The sequence below is a fragment of the Pholis gunnellus genome, assembly GCF_910591455.1.
Source record: "Pholis gunnellus genome assembly, chromosome: 12".
Lineage (NCBI taxonomy): Eukaryota > Metazoa > Chordata > Actinopteri > Perciformes > Pholidae > Pholis > Pholis gunnellus.
In genome coordinates, this window is record NC_136539.1 from 3957718 (window position 1) to 3974471 (window position 16754).

At 46.1% G+C, this 16754-nt stretch overlaps 1 protein-coding gene across 6 annotated transcripts in view; it reads left to right on the forward strand.

Annotated features, from left to right (window-relative positions):
* Nucleotides 1–449: 449 nt before the first annotated feature.
* Nucleotides 450–16754, forward strand: part of tbc1d4 (TBC1 domain family, member 4) — a 29196-nt gene continuing 12891 nt past the window's right edge. For 2 of the 6 annotated variants that reach the window (XM_079170014.1, XM_079170015.1), the window contains exons 1-13: nt 450–1495; nt 7467–7595; nt 7689–7926; nt 8388–8632; nt 9890–9979; nt 10457–10561; nt 10683–10815; nt 10940–11031; nt 11178–11288; nt 11960–12082; nt 13346–13405; nt 15528–15754; nt 16222–16374. In XM_079170014.1, coding sequence (XP_079026140.1) covers nt 1097–1495; nt 7467–7595; nt 7689–7926; nt 8388–8632; nt 9890–9979; nt 10457–10561; nt 10683–10815; nt 10940–11031; nt 11178–11288; nt 11960–12082; nt 13346–13405; nt 15528–15754; nt 16222–16374 — 2105 coding nt within the window. In that variant the 5' untranslated portion in view covers nt 450–1096. The remainder of the gene's footprint in view (nt 1496–7466; nt 7596–7688; nt 7927–8387; nt 8633–9889; nt 9980–10456; nt 10562–10682; nt 10816–10939; nt 11032–11177; nt 11289–11959; nt 12083–13345; nt 13406–15527; nt 15755–16221; nt 16375–16754) is intronic. The other 4 variants (XM_079170016.1, XM_079170017.1, XM_079170018.1 and 1 more) reach the window with 2 other exon arrangements.

Below are 16754 nucleotides of genomic sequence, written 5' to 3' on the forward strand. Positions count from 1 at the left end.
GAGGTTAAATATGGCTCAGATACTATTTTGGGGGATAGGAGCAGTGCTCAGAATTCGATGGGAACTCCAGCGCATCAGATGTGATTACAGCTTTCCAAGACTATGAATCATCACAGCCTGCTTGTAAACACTTAGTTGTGAACTCTTGCGTGTTGTGCTGCCAACATATGGCCGAGTCTGGCCTCTTTACCCGGGCTAATGTCAGTTAGTAGGTAGGATTTACAACTGAGTGTCTGGCCCGGAGGACCACCGCCATGACGGGGCCCCTAAACACAAATCCACACTACCGTAGAAGAGGTTTTCCAGTTATTATGCTGCTGTGTAGAAAAAGGTGGAGCCTCCTGCTTGTCACGTTTCACGCAGCGGCTCTGCCCCTGCCCACTTCCCCAGCACATGGGACGGTTGGGGCGGGTCGTCGACGCGCACACAGCCGCTCCGCCTTACGAGGCGTTGTGGAAGAAAGGATCACAGACCGGGAGACTGCATTAAGAGGCGATAAACAAGCATGCGATGCATGTTTTTTAGAAAGGGAAAAAGAAACATAGCCACCACGCCGGTTAAGCTTCAGTGTAATAGGATTCCGGGGTTGGGTCTGTAATGCGCCGTCCCGTTGTGCGCTCATGAGCCGCGTCAAAGAAATCAGATTTCTCTGGGCGACTTGTGTTTACACAGGAGCCGTCCACAGCCACGTTTTAAAGCACGTAAGCGAGCTCGTGCTTGGACAGTACGGGACTGTTCTGGCGTTTTGAGTCGCTGCCCATGCAAACAGTGGAGGACCGGAACAGAGAGAGACACGCTGCAAAACACGCCACCATATAAATATATGAATTGACGTGACATTGGATGTGTGATTTTTGGATGACATGCAGCTGATCGACGGGCCGAGCACATGTGCGTGTAGCAAATCGCTTGGTTGCGTGCAACTTTTTGCCGTGGATGCGGACAGGGAAACTCTTGCAAACTAACCACAACTACGCCCCGGCCTCGGTTGCAGGGAATGGTACATCTGGATCGTTTATTTATTTTGTTAAACTAGTCTTTTTAGTACCCCGCGTCGCTGTCAACGAGCCTGGACCGAGTCCCGCCGGGGGTCGACATGGAGAGTCCGGATGAGAGGGAGATCAGTCCCCCAAAGTCGGACAGGAGGTTCGCCCTGACGTACATCGGCTGGTCGTCGCTCGACAGGCGGACCACCCTGCCCATGCTGCCGTGGCTGGTGGCGGAGATCCGCAGGAGAAGCGAGAGGGGCGACTGCGGCCCCGCGGTGCAGCCGAGGGAAGTTCAGCTGGTCCTCAACCCCCCGTTCGTCCGGTGCGTCCCATCCAACAGCAACTGCTCGTCGGTGTTCATATTCGAGCACAAGGCGCAGCTTGTCTCGCGCTTCATACACAACAGCAACGACCTCACCTACTTCGCCTATCTCACGCGGGGCCAGCCCGACAACCCGGAGTCCGAGATGTCCTGTCACGTCTTCAGGGCCAACGACCCCAAACAGGTAGGGCCCCCCCACCGAGAGTACAGACAAAAACACAGTTGACACGTGACACAACAGCAACTATACCAGGAAGAGAGAGTGGCACTATTTTCTCAGTCTATTGTTCTTCACAGTGATGTTGATGGGAGCAGTAGAATAATCTGTTATTAATGTTATTTCTGGATTATTGCACTAGATAAGTGAGTTTTTTTTAGTGACTTCACACTTCTTAAAACTGCAGTTCAAACAATACCAAGCCGTCTTTTTAATGTTTTCATCATATTCCAAAAAGTCCCGAGGGCCCGTAATTGTAAATGTGATGTCAGGATTTACCTGTTTACTTTTTCTGATGGACTGAATCTAGCTCCACGTGTAAGCAGAAGCTATAAAAGCTATGTCTTGTGCAGGGCCTGGAATAGAAATCTTCTTTTAGGTGACAGCTATGTCCTTTAATCTCAAACACAGAGAAGATTAGTCAACGGTGCAAACATGTTTGCTTCGGTATTAAGTATTTAGGCCACCGGTCAGTCGCTGCGAATGATAAACGGAGCAACCCTGGATTGTTTTTGTTTTTGTTTTGTTGGCAAAATTAATCCATCTCTGTGCTTTTCCCCTTTTTCGGGGGTGGTGGTCAGACATCTCTCTGGTGGCTGTAGTGTGACAACAACAGTATAGGCACAATATCGAGTCAGCACATTTACACGCTGATCAGCATGCCACTCTTGAGTAATGAACTGAAATGTCGTAAGCAGTCAAAAAAAACAAAAAATCAGGAACGTGGGAGTCAGTGTTTTAAAGAAATTGAGCTGCAGTCATGTTTTGTTTTTTTCATCTTTGCTGAAATGCACTTTTTGGGTGACAGTGTTTCAGGCCCTGTGCTCAGGAGTTATCCACAGTGACACTGTGGTGGTGTGTGTGAGCTTGCAGTAGTGAATTAGTATTGTTGTATTAGTTTGTTTTTTGTTGTTGTTGTGTTTTTATATATGAATCTTAGGTTCTGGGGTTGTGCCAACAAGATTATTCACCTGCTTTAAGACCAGCTGAAGTCTTACACTCTGTCGATGTTATTCCTGTCTCCCCAAACAAAGAAACCGTCTCAAATCATGTCTGCACACTGATATCCAGTGATGCTGGCGTTCTGCATCGATCTCAAATCCGCCTGCGTTGTGTCATGTTTCCTGTGGTGTGTGCAGGCTGTTGGTTTTGCTGGTGAAAGCTGAGAGCAGAAGAGCAGAAGAGCGCTCCAAGGCAGACGCACTCTCGAGGTGTCGGGCCCCTCTGCTGCCATCCAAATGTTTACAGCAGTCAGGGGGAGAGGCATCTTGAACATACCTCCGTCGGCGTAATTACGCAGCAAAGAAACTGGTTTGGCAGCCGGCGAGCGAGCAAATGTGCAAGGTGGTCCATGTGGAATGCGTGGCTTATTCTACCAGTGCACCGCCACGTGTAACAGTCTGTTGCAGACATCGTTAATGATTAGATTATTTCCCAGGTATTTCATCTTTATAGTACAGGGCTACAGGAGTTCTCATTGTGCTTCGGTGGGTTTTTCTGTGTCCCGACTGAGTTTGAAGACATTCTTACTCTTTGGCTTGTTTTGGAGTGACAGGCATGTTTTTTCTTTTTAAATCTATTCTGAGCACGAGGCCTGAGGAAAGACCCCTGGCGTCTACCAATACGATGTGAAAGGTTAAAAATGAAGCGACGCTCGTGGAGTCCTGAAGAGGGGCAAAGCTTAGCTGGCTCTGTAGATTTTGTACGAGTGGGAGGAAGAAATGGAGTTTTGACAAGAAGAATTGCTTACAAAGCACAGTCTATGAATAAACATGGAATGTCCTATTGTGTGTGTGTGTTCCTATGTTTTGAAACCTCCTCGACTTGAAATGCAACTTCGGTCCCCGTGTAGGGTTTTGATGCTGTCGTTAGCGGTTAAGCATAAGGTGCGGCCATTCTGTGGCATTACTGCACTCTTGATTGGTGTGTCCATGACAACAGGCTCCACATAATAGTTCGATTGTAGCGTTTTTACTTGGCTCAGAGTTTGGGACGCTCCTTTACGTCCCCAGTGAGAGACTCATGACCGCATGCTCAAATGTAACTCTCAACTCATCTCCATTGGGCCGTTATCACGGCAGCAGTAGACAGCCGGAGCCTGCTCAGTGTAGACCACAGGCCTGCGTGTTGTCCACCTCCGCTCCCACTTGGACCTGGACCACAGTGGAATCTCTCACTGTTGTCTTGTGGGTGCTGGTGATCATTCAGCGACACGTAGCGATAGTGGGACACAATCTTAACTGTAGAAAGTCTAAATCAGCATTTAGGAAACCTCATTCTGTATTTTGAAATGGTACAAAAAAAGTCCTGAGTTTCTTTTCCCATTCTTTGCTATTGAGCGGTGTTGATAAACTTGCTGAGTCAGACCTGTGCTTGCTTTGGTTAGCCGATCAGGCCAGGTTGCCGTGATCTTGGTCACATTTCCTGCACAATGAGAAACTATTCTAGTTTGGTTTTCATGATTGATGATAAAGTGTTTAATCTGCAGTGCATTGGGAACAAATTGACTTTATTCATATGTTGACAAGTGTTACATCTAAGTGAGGACGCGTTATGCTGTAAAGAAGTAGCTTTGCATGCTTGGAAATAGTTCCTGCCTTTACCTCCATGCTTCAAGAGTCAGCTGACTCCATTTATTTCAGTTGATTCTTTTTTCTATGCTGTAAAATACATTGGTTTGTCTGTGCAAATCACATTATGTAACTGTTTGATTGTATGCACAATGTGAGAGTAAATTTATAGCCAAAATATAATTGGTCTTGTTCTGACGTCGTACTGTAATGACACGCTAAAGACACACGCCAAAATAAAAGTGTCTGGAGGATGTAAAGTAGAGTTAATGTCTCTGCTCTCTTGAAACATTGTGATATTCCATGATCACATGAGCTTCTTGGCCCATGTCAAGGTGATTTAAGAGCCTTCGGGTTGCTTTGTGTTGAGTTGGGACATGAACTTTGTTACACTACAGTGCCCAGTTTGTGTTCAGGCAGATGGAAAAGCACTGGGACGACCTGAGGTGAGGTGAGGTGCCTTTTGGAACCAATCCTTGGAGAGCTCCCGCCACACAAAGACGGCTGTGTTTAAAGCAACAGTATTTATCCAGGTTATAAACAAGCAACAGCAGATGCCTCTATTTCATGAGGTGCTTTCTGTTTCAGTGTTTCTTTTTAAAAGTTGACATTTGAAGTTTGGACAAATTGCTGTTATTGGATTTATTTATTTTGAGTAACTTTGCAAGAACTTACAATTATGACTTTCAATGTAAAAAGAAAGCATGTAATCTTGGAATTGCTTCTGTTCTGACACAATGATAACCTGTGTGTCTCTAAAAGAAGTCTTGAATAGGCTTAATTGCAGATGGTGTGTGCAAGTGTGTTGGGTCACCAGCGTGCGTTGGTTTAATGGTGCCGATAAGGGCAACAGAACTATGTGGCCTGCTACTGTTTGACCTGATATTATTAAGGGCGACTGTTGGTTTGACATGACATGAGCCATGCAGTGAGAGCGCCCGAGGACTCCACCAGCTCAGAGCTCAGAGGGAAACGATCCTCGTGTTGGTTTTCTCCTGAGCTCTAAAGCTGCTGCTGTTTGTTTAAACGGGCTTTGGATCACATATATTGTTTGATAAAGCCAGGCAATGATGGGTGAAGGTTGGATGTAAAAACCAGTTTGAAGAAGCATCAGAGTGGGAGGCTATGTTTGAATAGGTTTCTGGGGGGGGACAGCTCTTTGCCTGTCTGTGCCTGTCTCCACCCAAGGATTGAGCACCTTTACTGGATCTGTATTAGGTTGACTGCAAATAATTCATCAGATCAAATGGTGCTTTGGCGTCATCTTACTCATGTATAATCCAGCAGTGCCCTTACATGTTAAGATGGCGCCGTTGGTGTTTTATTCCTACACAGGCCTTACAGATCAGACAGTGCAGCTGTGATTCTCTGAATTACCTTGACCTTTTTGTGTCGGTACTGCTTTGGCCAATGCTTTTCTTCCCCCCGACAAAGGTGTTTTTATGTGTCCACATTGGCCTCTTCTCTTGAAGTTTGCTGTTATTTCAAAAGGTGCTTTGACATTTTACAAAGATTCCAGAATTTAATTTAGTTATATGAATGTATTTAATTTTTTTTTAATGTAACAAAATGGGGCTGCTAACTGCATTTCGTTGCACAGCCCTGTTGTAACAATAACAAGTGAACCGTGTACCTTCGAGATGCACTTAGCCGTGTGGGGGGCCAATTATGAAGAGTAAGTGAGGAGCCAGCTGGCAGTGAATGGCAATTATGAAATGGGCAATAAAAGGTGTTTTTTTTTTTAGAAAGCTTGAGTCGCCTCAACCGCCAGACGTCCTTGAGCTTACAGCCGTAACTGGCTCCCTGAAATATTTTGTTGTTTGCCGTAGCACAATGGGAGAATAGCTGTGGACAGATGTAGAGGTGCACACATACATACGTGCGACCGATCGCATGATCCTCCTGGCGGATATGATGACAATTACACAGGTCGGTGTTGTTCGAGTGAACAGATGGCTGAGCAACTACCCGCCACCTGCCCTTCTTCCTCATGTCAATGCAGCGCTCTGTCACCAGCCACGCACGGCTCTGCCCCCTGCGAGGGCAGGCACTTGGAAAACGGGACTTTAAAATAGCTCATGTGGCCACAGCAGCAGTGTGGCCTTTTTGATCCCTCCAGTGTCTCGTACATAAACTGGCCTCCATAAAAAGCAGGACGTTTGTATTTTGTTTACACTCGGCTCTTTCCTGTTCTGCCTGCCCTCCCGCTTCTCTCCTGTGGTTCTGGTCACACCTCTGATGTAAGACTGATGTTGTTACATAACTTCCCTCCTCAGTCTACATAATAAATGTATTTGCTCAACAGTCAGTTGGCAGCTCTTATCAGATAGCCGCTGTTTGTTCTAGCGCTCATTGTTGTCTTAACCAGAGTATTTGACTGACCTTCACTGTGGCCCTCGTTCTTGCTTTTTAGAGAGCTGGAACTCTGGGGGGGGGGTCTCCACCAAGAAGAATGAAAACTCAATTGTAAAAGTGGCTCATGACAGAAAGATGAACTGCCTTTTAAATTCCGTAGTGTTGCATAAGAGTACGCTTTGAAAGACATACATTTTCTGTCGTGACTTGTTTGGTTTTTTTCCTGGTCTCTCACACACACACACACACACACACACACACACACACACACACACACACACACACACACACACACACACACACACACACACACACACACACACACACACACACACACACACACACACACACACACACACACACACACACACACACACACACACACACCAGTACCAGGCTCAGTGACCTTCAAGTCCCCGATTCCTTTCCAGCTCTTTGTTGTGTCCTCTTCACCATAGAGTGCGGGCGTTTCCTGTCTCCTAACCTACTTCTGTTCCCGATGTGGTGTTTGGTCTGTCTGTTGTTGACTAGCCTTAGTTAGTTCAAATATTGTCCCTTTTTCTTTTGTTTTTTTCTCAAGTCTTGAGTTATTTCAAGTCAGATGAAGTCAGGTCATGGTATTTGTTAATCCGAACATGTTCTTGTGTGAACTGCAGTTGTCAGCCAAACATAGTTTTACTTGTTCTGTTGTGACTGCTCTTTGTGTATTTAGTCAACAGGTGCGTCCCCAAACCCTGCATTGATTATGATGTGATTTTAAACATTATAGAAACTAGAAACAACTCTCAAATGGTGCCTTTTGAGTTAAAAGAGTTTTTGCAAATGATGTTGTTGTGTCTGTCTCAGTAGTGTTGAGTTATGTTATTCTCCTGTGTGCAGTCGTGAAGGAAGAGCTGCAGAGAAAAACCTCCTCCTTGGCTCCAGTCCGCTTCCCTTTCCTCCTTTGTTTTACGCTTTTCCTCGTTAATGTCTTCCTATTTGTCATATACCTCCGGTCCACTCCTGTCTTACAGGTCCCTGAGGTGATCAGCAGCATTCGCCAAGTGTCCAAATCAGCCTTAAAGGAAGACGCCAAGCCCAAACAGGAAGCCGACGAGGCCTTCTACAACTCCCAGAAGTTTGAAGTGCTTTACTGTGGCAAGGTAGAAATGAATGAGCTCCTTACTAATGAAGTGTTTTTCCATTTGATCTAGGCAAATTGTATTAATGCAGCTGAATTTATAACAAATATCCAGGTGACAGTGCTGCTCAAAAAGGCTCCTGCCACCCTCATCGACGACTGCATCGACAAGTTTCGTCTGCATGAGGTCGAGCGCAAGCGCCTGCGACCGGTCAGCGGCCGGCGAGGGTCCACAGAGGGTGCCCCCGTGGAGTTCCTCATTGGGGGAGAAGGAGACCCCCTCTCCTCTGCTCTGAATGAGAGTACAGAATACACGGAAGGCCCCGGAGTGGAGGACATGACTGGAGGTGGAGGTGAGAGAATCATGCCTCAAGCGCTCAAAGCTGACTCTGCAAGGAGCTTCACTCAGATTTTTACCGCACACAACTAACCGCTCGCTAAGCCCTGCACCCCTTAGTTACTGTTGCTACGCCTGTCATGTCTAATTGCCAGCAGGGGGCAAATCCTCTGGTTGCAAAAAAGAAGTCTGATTGTACAGAAGAAAATGACCCAACTTCTGACTCGATTTACTACCTCAGTAAACACCGTGTTATTCTCTTGCATTGTGGAGCTAGTTAGTATGTATTCTAATTGTATTATTCTCATTATTGCATGCAAGTACGGAACACGTTAGATAATTATTTGATTAAACTGGATGACAAACTGCTGCATTCTGATTGGTCATGTGGTGGACCTATGCACCAATTAGAATAGCGGCTAAAATAGTGTGAATGTGAAGAAACAGCCACGCGTGGCTCTGCTCCGTGTGTCTCAGGTAAAAGCCTGTCGAACAGTGCCAGTCAGAGCAGCCTGCGGGGAGCGTTCCCCGAGTGCATCCTGGAGGACTCCGGCTTCGAGGAGCCCCAAGAGTTCCGTACGCGCTGCAGCAGCCTGGCCGGGAGCCTGCAGAGGAAGCCGGGGGAAGGCGTCATCTTGGGCCCCGTGCGGCGCAGACACTCGAGCGCTCCGAACCACGTTCAGCCGTCTGACTCGGACAAGAACCGCACCATGCTCTTCCAGGTAAGAGGACATTTGACAGTGCAGTCAACCTCCACGAGAAGTAATGATGTGCTGCTCTTATGCTGATGTCTTGGTTTCAGAAATAGTGGTTTCTTATCTCCGAGTCCAGATAACTGGAGCTGGTAGAACTCAGCACTGAGGAGCTTTATCGTAACGGCAATGTACTCGCATCAAAAGATAGCTGCTTTGTTGTTGAGTGCTTAGTTTGTAACCGAGGGCCTGGCCAGGACCCAGGGTTCTATTCTATTTTAATTACAGTATAAATGGACATTTGTACTGAGCTATTTTTAAAAATGTTACTATTTGGATTTACTCCAAAATTGCAGTGGCCGTTAGGTTTATTGGACTCTAAATATACATCCTTTGTCAATGAGATGGATGGATGTTTTTTATGGATGGAGATATTAATGTTTTCAGCTTGTCCATCCGTCCCACTCTCCTGAACACCTTGAGCGAATTTCTTAAAATTTGGCACAAACTAAATCTACTTGGACTCAAATTTGAACTGATTTTGGAGGTCAAAGGTCACTGTGATTTCACAAAATACAATTTTGTTCTCAACTGAAGAATTCGTATGCTACATATGACAATTGCATACAAACGTCTAATAGCATAAGATTATGTCATTTTGGACATAAGTGGATGTAAACCGCAACTTGTCCGGTTTATTTCTAATTTGTGTATTTCTAGTTTTCCCTGAACTCAATCTGTGACACCAGAAACCCAAATGACCCGCTCGCTTCAAGTCATTTTTGGATTTTGAAACACTCTCTTTATTTAATTCTGAGCTTCTTGCTACTGCAAGTCATTTTTCTGTGCACGTGGCTGGCCGTAATATAGCAGCGACTGGCATCGGGCCGTCTGTCGCAGCTCCGGTTAAAGAGGCCGTAACTCCTGCGTAAACCACTTTGTGGGCAGCATGCGGCCCACGGAGCGAGCCGGCTGCCATTCCTCACACACTATGTCCATTTGCTCATGAAGCTAATTCTAAAAACTAGAGCACAACGCTCAATATGATATTGCACATAGCAGTCAATTGTGGGAAAAATCGTTGGTGCAGACTTGTTGACCTCGATTTTCAGAGTGGGCTTTTATGTGTGTCGCTGAACGGGTCTCAGAACAGTTGACACTGAGATTCTCTTTGACTCGAGTAGAAACGGTGTGGTGATATTGTTTTGTGTTCGTACTCTTTTATGTATCTGTATGTGGTCTCACATGAATCTGTCTGACCCGAAGATACTTTTTGTGTTTTCGCAGGTCGGGCGTTTTGAAGTGAATCTCATAAGTCCGGACAGTAAAACTGTGGTGCTGGAGAAAAACTTCAAAGATATCTCATCGTGCTGTCAGGTTGGTTTATTCTTACTCACTGCATTTACACTAAAAGCCTCTCTGTCTCTGCTGCGGCCCCAGCAATAAGATAAGCTCAGACTAATTTGATGCATTTCTTCTGTGGACATTAAATGCATTACTGCCCTCCTTTACAGCCCAGCAGGCCTTTTTATTTTCATTTAATTCTGGCGTCTTTATCAGTGATGTAGAAATATGTTCTTTTTTTTTTTTTACTGTGCATTGCTATCCCATTTTTTCCATCCAGGATAAAGATAATGCACTGTCTAGCGTGAGCAAATTGGCCATTTCACTAACCTAATGGAAAACGGAAATGGTGTCTGTAAAGAGCCGTTATGGTATCTGAGACGTGTGCTGTTTTATTAAGTTGCAGCTCGATGATTTATATCGCCGAACTGAATGCAAAGATCCAAAAGTGTGGTCTTCCCTTGCCGTGATTCATTCTAGTTTCCCCGTTTATCTCGAAATGTGATGCAGGGCGTCAAGCAGTCCGACCATTTTGGATTCATCGGTCGCGACCAGTCCGAGGCTGGTCCCAGTCAGTATGTGTGCTACGTTTTCCAGTGTGCCAGCGAGTCGCTGGTGAGTCACGCAAAACACGCCACTTCAGCTTCCGCTCTTAACCCGATACTTGTATTTTACTCCTCGCTATCCTTGCGTGTGCGTGCTTGTCTCATCCCCACTTTTCTGCCGCGTACGTCAGGTGGATGAGGTGATGCTGACCCTGAAGCAGGCCTTCACGACAGCAGCGGCATTGCAGAGCAACAAGACCCCGATCCAGCTATGCGAAGCCTGCCCCATGCACGACCTGCACAAGCTCTGCGAGCGGATCGAAGGTGAGCCGCGGGAACTCAGTCGCTCCCTCCGGCTTGAGTCATAAATGTGTCGATGCGTGGTCAGTTTCTCCGAGTTCATGCGACACGAAAGGGCTCTAATTCTCAGTTCCTCTTCTGTTTCAAGGTCTCTACCCACCCAGAGCAAAGCTAGCTATCCAAAAATATCTCTCCCAGCTGACTGACAATGAGCAGGCAGAGATTTTTGAGCGAGTTCAGGTAAGGTTCGCTCAGCACGCCTTATTAGCTGAAATTTGTGACATATTGACAGTTTTTTTTTTGTGGTTGATTTTTGAAGACTGCTTCAAAGCAGTGCTTTTTTTTTCCTTCTTGTGTTTTGAGTGTTTGTGTATCCATGTCTGCAGAAACTGAAGCCCGGGTCGGACCAAGAGGAGAACGAGCTGGTGGTTCTCCATCTGAGGCAACTCTGTGGAACCAAACAGAAGTCCCACCTCCACATCGGAGAGGCCCCGCAGGTAGATACTTCAACCTCTAGAACCTGAAAAGAAATCATAGTTACAGATTTGATTTCTTTAGCTTTACTAGAGAACCGAAAAAACATTTTCACTCAAATCTGAATCAAATGTAGAAGTGCGAATGCCTAAAACATTTCCAAGGGCCTTTAACAGCCTTGAAACTTGAGAAAAGTCACTTTAGTGCTGAAAGGTTAAAACAATTATTTGGTTTTATTTGCAGAAAAGCAAAGAATTTCACGTTGTCTCAGCCCTCTGGACCTCTCTGTCTACAAGTAGTTATTATCCTAAGGATTGTTGTGTGAATTATAGCAGCAGTTTTAAATAGACAAGGCCACAGAAAGGAAAAAAAAATAGACAGGATTGTACAAAACAAGATAGTTTGAGTCCTTGGATTCCAGTCAAACTGTTTTTTCTTTTCTATTGATAAAGCAACTTTTCTGTGAGTGAATGTAAGGTTGCATAGAACGTGTTAAGGTCATCACAGTATAATGTTCCTACAAAGAACTAAGCTGGTTATCAATTGACTGGCTGTTACATTCAAGAAGCTTCTGCGGGGACAGCATGCCATGCAAGTATGAAATGGTAGTGGATAATTACTTTAGCATGAGGTCACACATTTTTTATTTCTGTGATTGTTTCCCGTTCCTCTGCCCATTGTCATCGTCTGACAGAATGCAGCAAACAGCTCATCGGCAGGAGACGGCACGGCCGCCAGCAGTCGCTTCAAACTCGACGTCCTGAAGAATAAAGCTCGCACCTCGCTCACCAGCTCCCTGGAGAACATCTTCGCAAGGGTGGGTCACAAGAAAGAGTCTTTCTTTTTATGACACATTTTCTTCTCTGCCCCTGCCTCTATCTTAATTCAATGTTCTGCTGTTAGTTCATCAAAGGTTTTGTTATGCCTCCTCACCCTTTGCTTGAGGCATTATGTTTTTGGGTTATTTGTCTGTCCCGTCCGTCCCGTTCAGGCGGCAACCTCTGGGTCTGATGGGTCTGTTTTAAACTTGCATTCTCTCTTATGGCCAGCAGGGGGCGACTCCTCTGGTTGCAAGAAGTAGTCTAATTGTATGGAAGTCTATGAGAAAATGTGACTACTTTTGTCTTGATTTATTCCCTCAGTAAACATGAGTTTATGGTCTTAATCTTTAGTTTCAAGTCTTCTTCAATACTGCATAATGTTCATTTCGTAAATTATGGTCCATCTGGAGACAAATAGACCATAAAGCAGAGAGTGTTTTAGGGCAGGCCAACCTTGTGATTGACAGGTCGCTACCGGAGCCGTCACAGTGACGACGTCCACTTCTTATACACAGACTATGGTCCTGTTCTTGTGAACACGATATCTCAGGAACGCCTGGATGGAATTTCCTCTAATTTGGCACAAAAAAAATCCTCTTGGACTGAAGGATGAACTGATCAGAGGTCACTGTGACTTCACAAAACGTGCTTTTGGCCCTAACTCAAGAATTGATATACTAATTATGACAATATCACACAAATGTCAAAGAGGATAAAATGATGAAGTGATGACATTTTGGACAGACGTGGATGTAAACTGCAACCGGGCTGGTTGGCGGAAACGTACAACCGCGACGCAGTGATTCTGTTCCTCTCTGTCTCTAAATTGAATCTCTGAATCTTAATTCTCAGCCCCAGACAGAATGTGGCCACTGTGTTGTCTACCTATTATGTGTCTCTCACTCTCTCTCTCTATCAGTTGCCGTTTCTGTGTCATTGTCATCCAGGGGATTTGGATTGACCCACATCTGCCAGTGAGACAGCCGTATAATTCCTTAGTGGAGGGATCCAGGCAATCTGAGACCTCTGCTGCCATCTGTTATTGTCTCAGAGAACTTAGCTCAGCGCTGACATGTTAACGTTATCAAGTCAGGAAATGTTAGTTCATCATGATTCATGTTTTACTCCCTTCTTGAAAATACAAACGGCACCTTCTGTCGTGAGCGATAGCTACATTTTGAAAAAGGATTGTGTAAACATGTTTTCATTTATGTTCTTTCAGAACTTGTTTTATATTGTGTGATCTCCTCTGTCCCCAGGGGGCCAGCCGGATGCGGGGCCGTTTGGGAAGCATGGGAAGCATCAGCAGTTTTGAAAGGGTAAGTGTTCCTCGAGGGGTTAACACGAGAATTCCCAGAACTTCACTCGAGGGGCTCTGGGAATTCTTACTTTTGACCCAGTGGCTTTTAAAAGCATGTTATAGTCCATCTCCGTCCTAATGATTGCCTTTCACTTCTGTAAGTGTCACTAGCTGGAGGCGGCCAAGAGTTCTTTTCTCACGTGGAGAACATTAATCCCACATAGTCTCATCACACAGCTGCACTGCCCAAAAGACCGAACAGCACAGCAGGGAGTGAGTCTACAGAGCTGTCAGTGGACCATTTGGGGTTGTCGGCTCCACGGTGTCACCGCTGTGCAGAATGTGGAGCGAGTGTGCGATGTAGTCCCTCTGACTCCCCATCAGTCATGATGGAGTTACTCCACCGATGTTAGCGTCGCACCCCTGGAACGTTGTCGGAGTTGCAGTGGACGGATTAAAGGACAAAGGATCCATCCGTCCCATTCTCCTGAAGGCGATATCTCAGGATTAGGGAATTTCTTCAAATTTGGCACCCGTACTCAAGGATGAACTGATTAGAATTTGGAGGTCAAAGGTCAAGGTCACCGTAACCTCACAAAACACATTATTTGAAGATTTGAATGGTTTATACTAATAACGGCTAATGTAGAGATGATGAGCGGGCTACAGAGGTCTGGTGAACGCACTTCTTTCCAATTCAAAAACTCAACCGACGCTGACTCAAGTGACGTCACTTGAGGCAATTCATCAGATTTACACCTCGCTCCTTACTGGAGCCACAAAAGGCTTTACACCACTTTTTTCACATGTCAAGTAATACTCAATGAGACCTGTAAAGGGATTTTGATGTGTAAAAGTAGTGGAGTTGTCCTTTTAAAGCGCATGGTGCTCATCCTATTTAGCGCACGGAGATATTAAATAGACCCTCCGCATTTGACTTACTTTACCTGTTGCATCAATAGTGCCATCCCGTCAGATTTACTGTAAGTATGGAACGCCAAATGAGGGAAATTATTCACATTAAATCAGCCGTCAAGAGGCCATGTCAGCAAATCCGGCTGTTCAATCCGTTATAATCACGATGACACAGACAGCCCTACTTATGAGGACAAAACCATAAGTTGTATGTTGTTCAATGTAAAATGATGTGCATATTCTGTCTGTGCAAGGAGAATCTGGCGTCTTATTTTAAGGCTCACCTGCGCCCCTCTTTGTGACATTAGTGACGGTCTGAAGAGTGTTGTTTGCCCTGCGATTTGGTCAGGATGTTGATGTCGAGCAGGAAATTCAAGTCAGGATGTCCAGTAGTGATTCTGCTGAGCCATGCCCGTCCTGGCTCCCCCCGCCTTCCTTTCCCCCGTCATAGGACAGCACGACGCGACACCCTGATCCGCTGAGTCACTTCATCTTATCTACCAATCAAAATTCAGCTGACATCTGCCATGATATACACAGGGTTAACGGGCCGAAAGACCTTTTCAACCCTGCAATGTGATGAGCGGTGCAAAGACCTTGGAGAGAGTGACGGTAGCTCTATCAGACCTTGCATTGTATTTTCTCTGTGTATTGAAAGAAGCGGCACAAATATTTGCTGAATATCTCCCGCCATGTCAGACCTCAGAGAGGGAGGTCTGTCAGAGCAGGGAGGGAGGGAGATTGGAGGGTTTTCATGTGGAGCTGAGCCACTCGGGTCCTCCCCACCAATCAGTGTGTGAGGCCGTGAGTCACGGGACGCTGTCCATTAGAATACAATAGATATGGGTGTTGTGCTGCCAGGCGTGAGGCAACTCAGAGTCCATGAGTGGAGAGTTAAACGTGGAACGTTGTTTGGCTTTACGCTGGCTAGGTAAGTGCCTGTAACTTGAGTATTTTGGGTGGTGTTATTTTTTCTGGAACAGGGTTACTAGCAGTGTGTGGTTTGCCTGCCAAAGGTATTTAATGTGATATCTTAGAGGACTTTGTTATCATGCATCATTGTGTCACTGTTTCACTCTGTCATCCAGCTGTACAGTCAGACACATCAGAAAAATCCAACCGTTCTTTAACATCTAATTAGAAAGTCTCATAAATGTACATAACTGTTCAAGTTTTTTCACCTATGTACTGACATATTTCCGCTGCTCGCATTCTGTCCCCCTCAGCAGGATGAGGAATCGCCCGGTCACTCCCCTCCCGGCTCCCCTCCCGCTTTCCCCGACAACGGCAGCAGCGACCCGGAAGCCGGCCTGCAGTTCCGCCGGCGCGCCCACACCTTCAGCCATCCACCTGTGAAGAAACGCATCTCCTTCGAGGGCCAGCCGGCCGCCCAGAGCAGACAGCCTCCGCTGCGCAGACAGCAGTCCGTTAACCCCGAGCTGCTGCAGAGCAGGTAACTTATGCTAGTCAGTCCCGGCCTTACTAGTTCGAACCCGTGGGAGAAAGGACAATATGCATCTCTGAGTAATGTTGCAGGAGTGGCTGTTTTGCACAGGGTGAATTGCGCTAAAAAGCTTCTCCAGGAGTGAGCTTTTGTGTTTTGTTTGACTATATATTTAATGCTAACTTTTGCTCAGAAGATCAGAACCTGTTGCTTTTCTTTGAATCCGTTTTAACGCTAACTAAATATTGAGTTAACCTTGGATGTTCACTCAAACAATGTAATCTATTTGCAGTGCTCTCTCCACCTCCCGCTGCACTATCGCTGAACAATAGCGTCGCAAGCTTCCTGTCACTGTTTTGATCCCCTCTTGTGTTCCGCAGCGTGTTTCTGTGCTCCCACCAAAAAGCTCATTCTTTTTGTGTGATGTGTGTTTTGTTTTTTTGTATTTGTGGGCATCTCATGTTTGGCTCGCCCAGACCCGTGGCCGTCTCGAGAACGCGCAGCGTCTCGGAGAGCGAGTCCACGTTCGGCCTCCCCTCCTCCTTCTCTGCCCCCACTTTCCTGAAAAGCATTTACCAGGGCTCGCTGGGCTCCCTGAGCTCCCTGGCAGACAGCGGGAGCCTCAAGAGGTGAGAGGGGGGGGGTGCGCTCAGACAAAAATCCCCCCCCCCTACTTATACCCAGACCACCAAGGGACGGGAGGGGCAAACGGGTCTTTGCTGGGACGGCAGTAGCCGTATGTACGTGTTGGCTGTCCAAACCTTTTAACACCCAGCTTTTTCTGTCTCTGTATTTTCGTACTTTTTTATCCACAGCAACCTTTTTAATAGTAAAAAATATTTTACAGCTGTTTCCTTTTATTCCCACCATCGTCTCTGCAGCTGGACCCCCCCCTCTCTTCCTATTTCTCTCAGAAGTGGAAGGGGATGCTGATATCCTCTCCTGTTGTATTTGCATGTGGATTTCAGGCTTCTTCTTCTTTTTTTGTTTGCACGGCAAAACTGTGTTT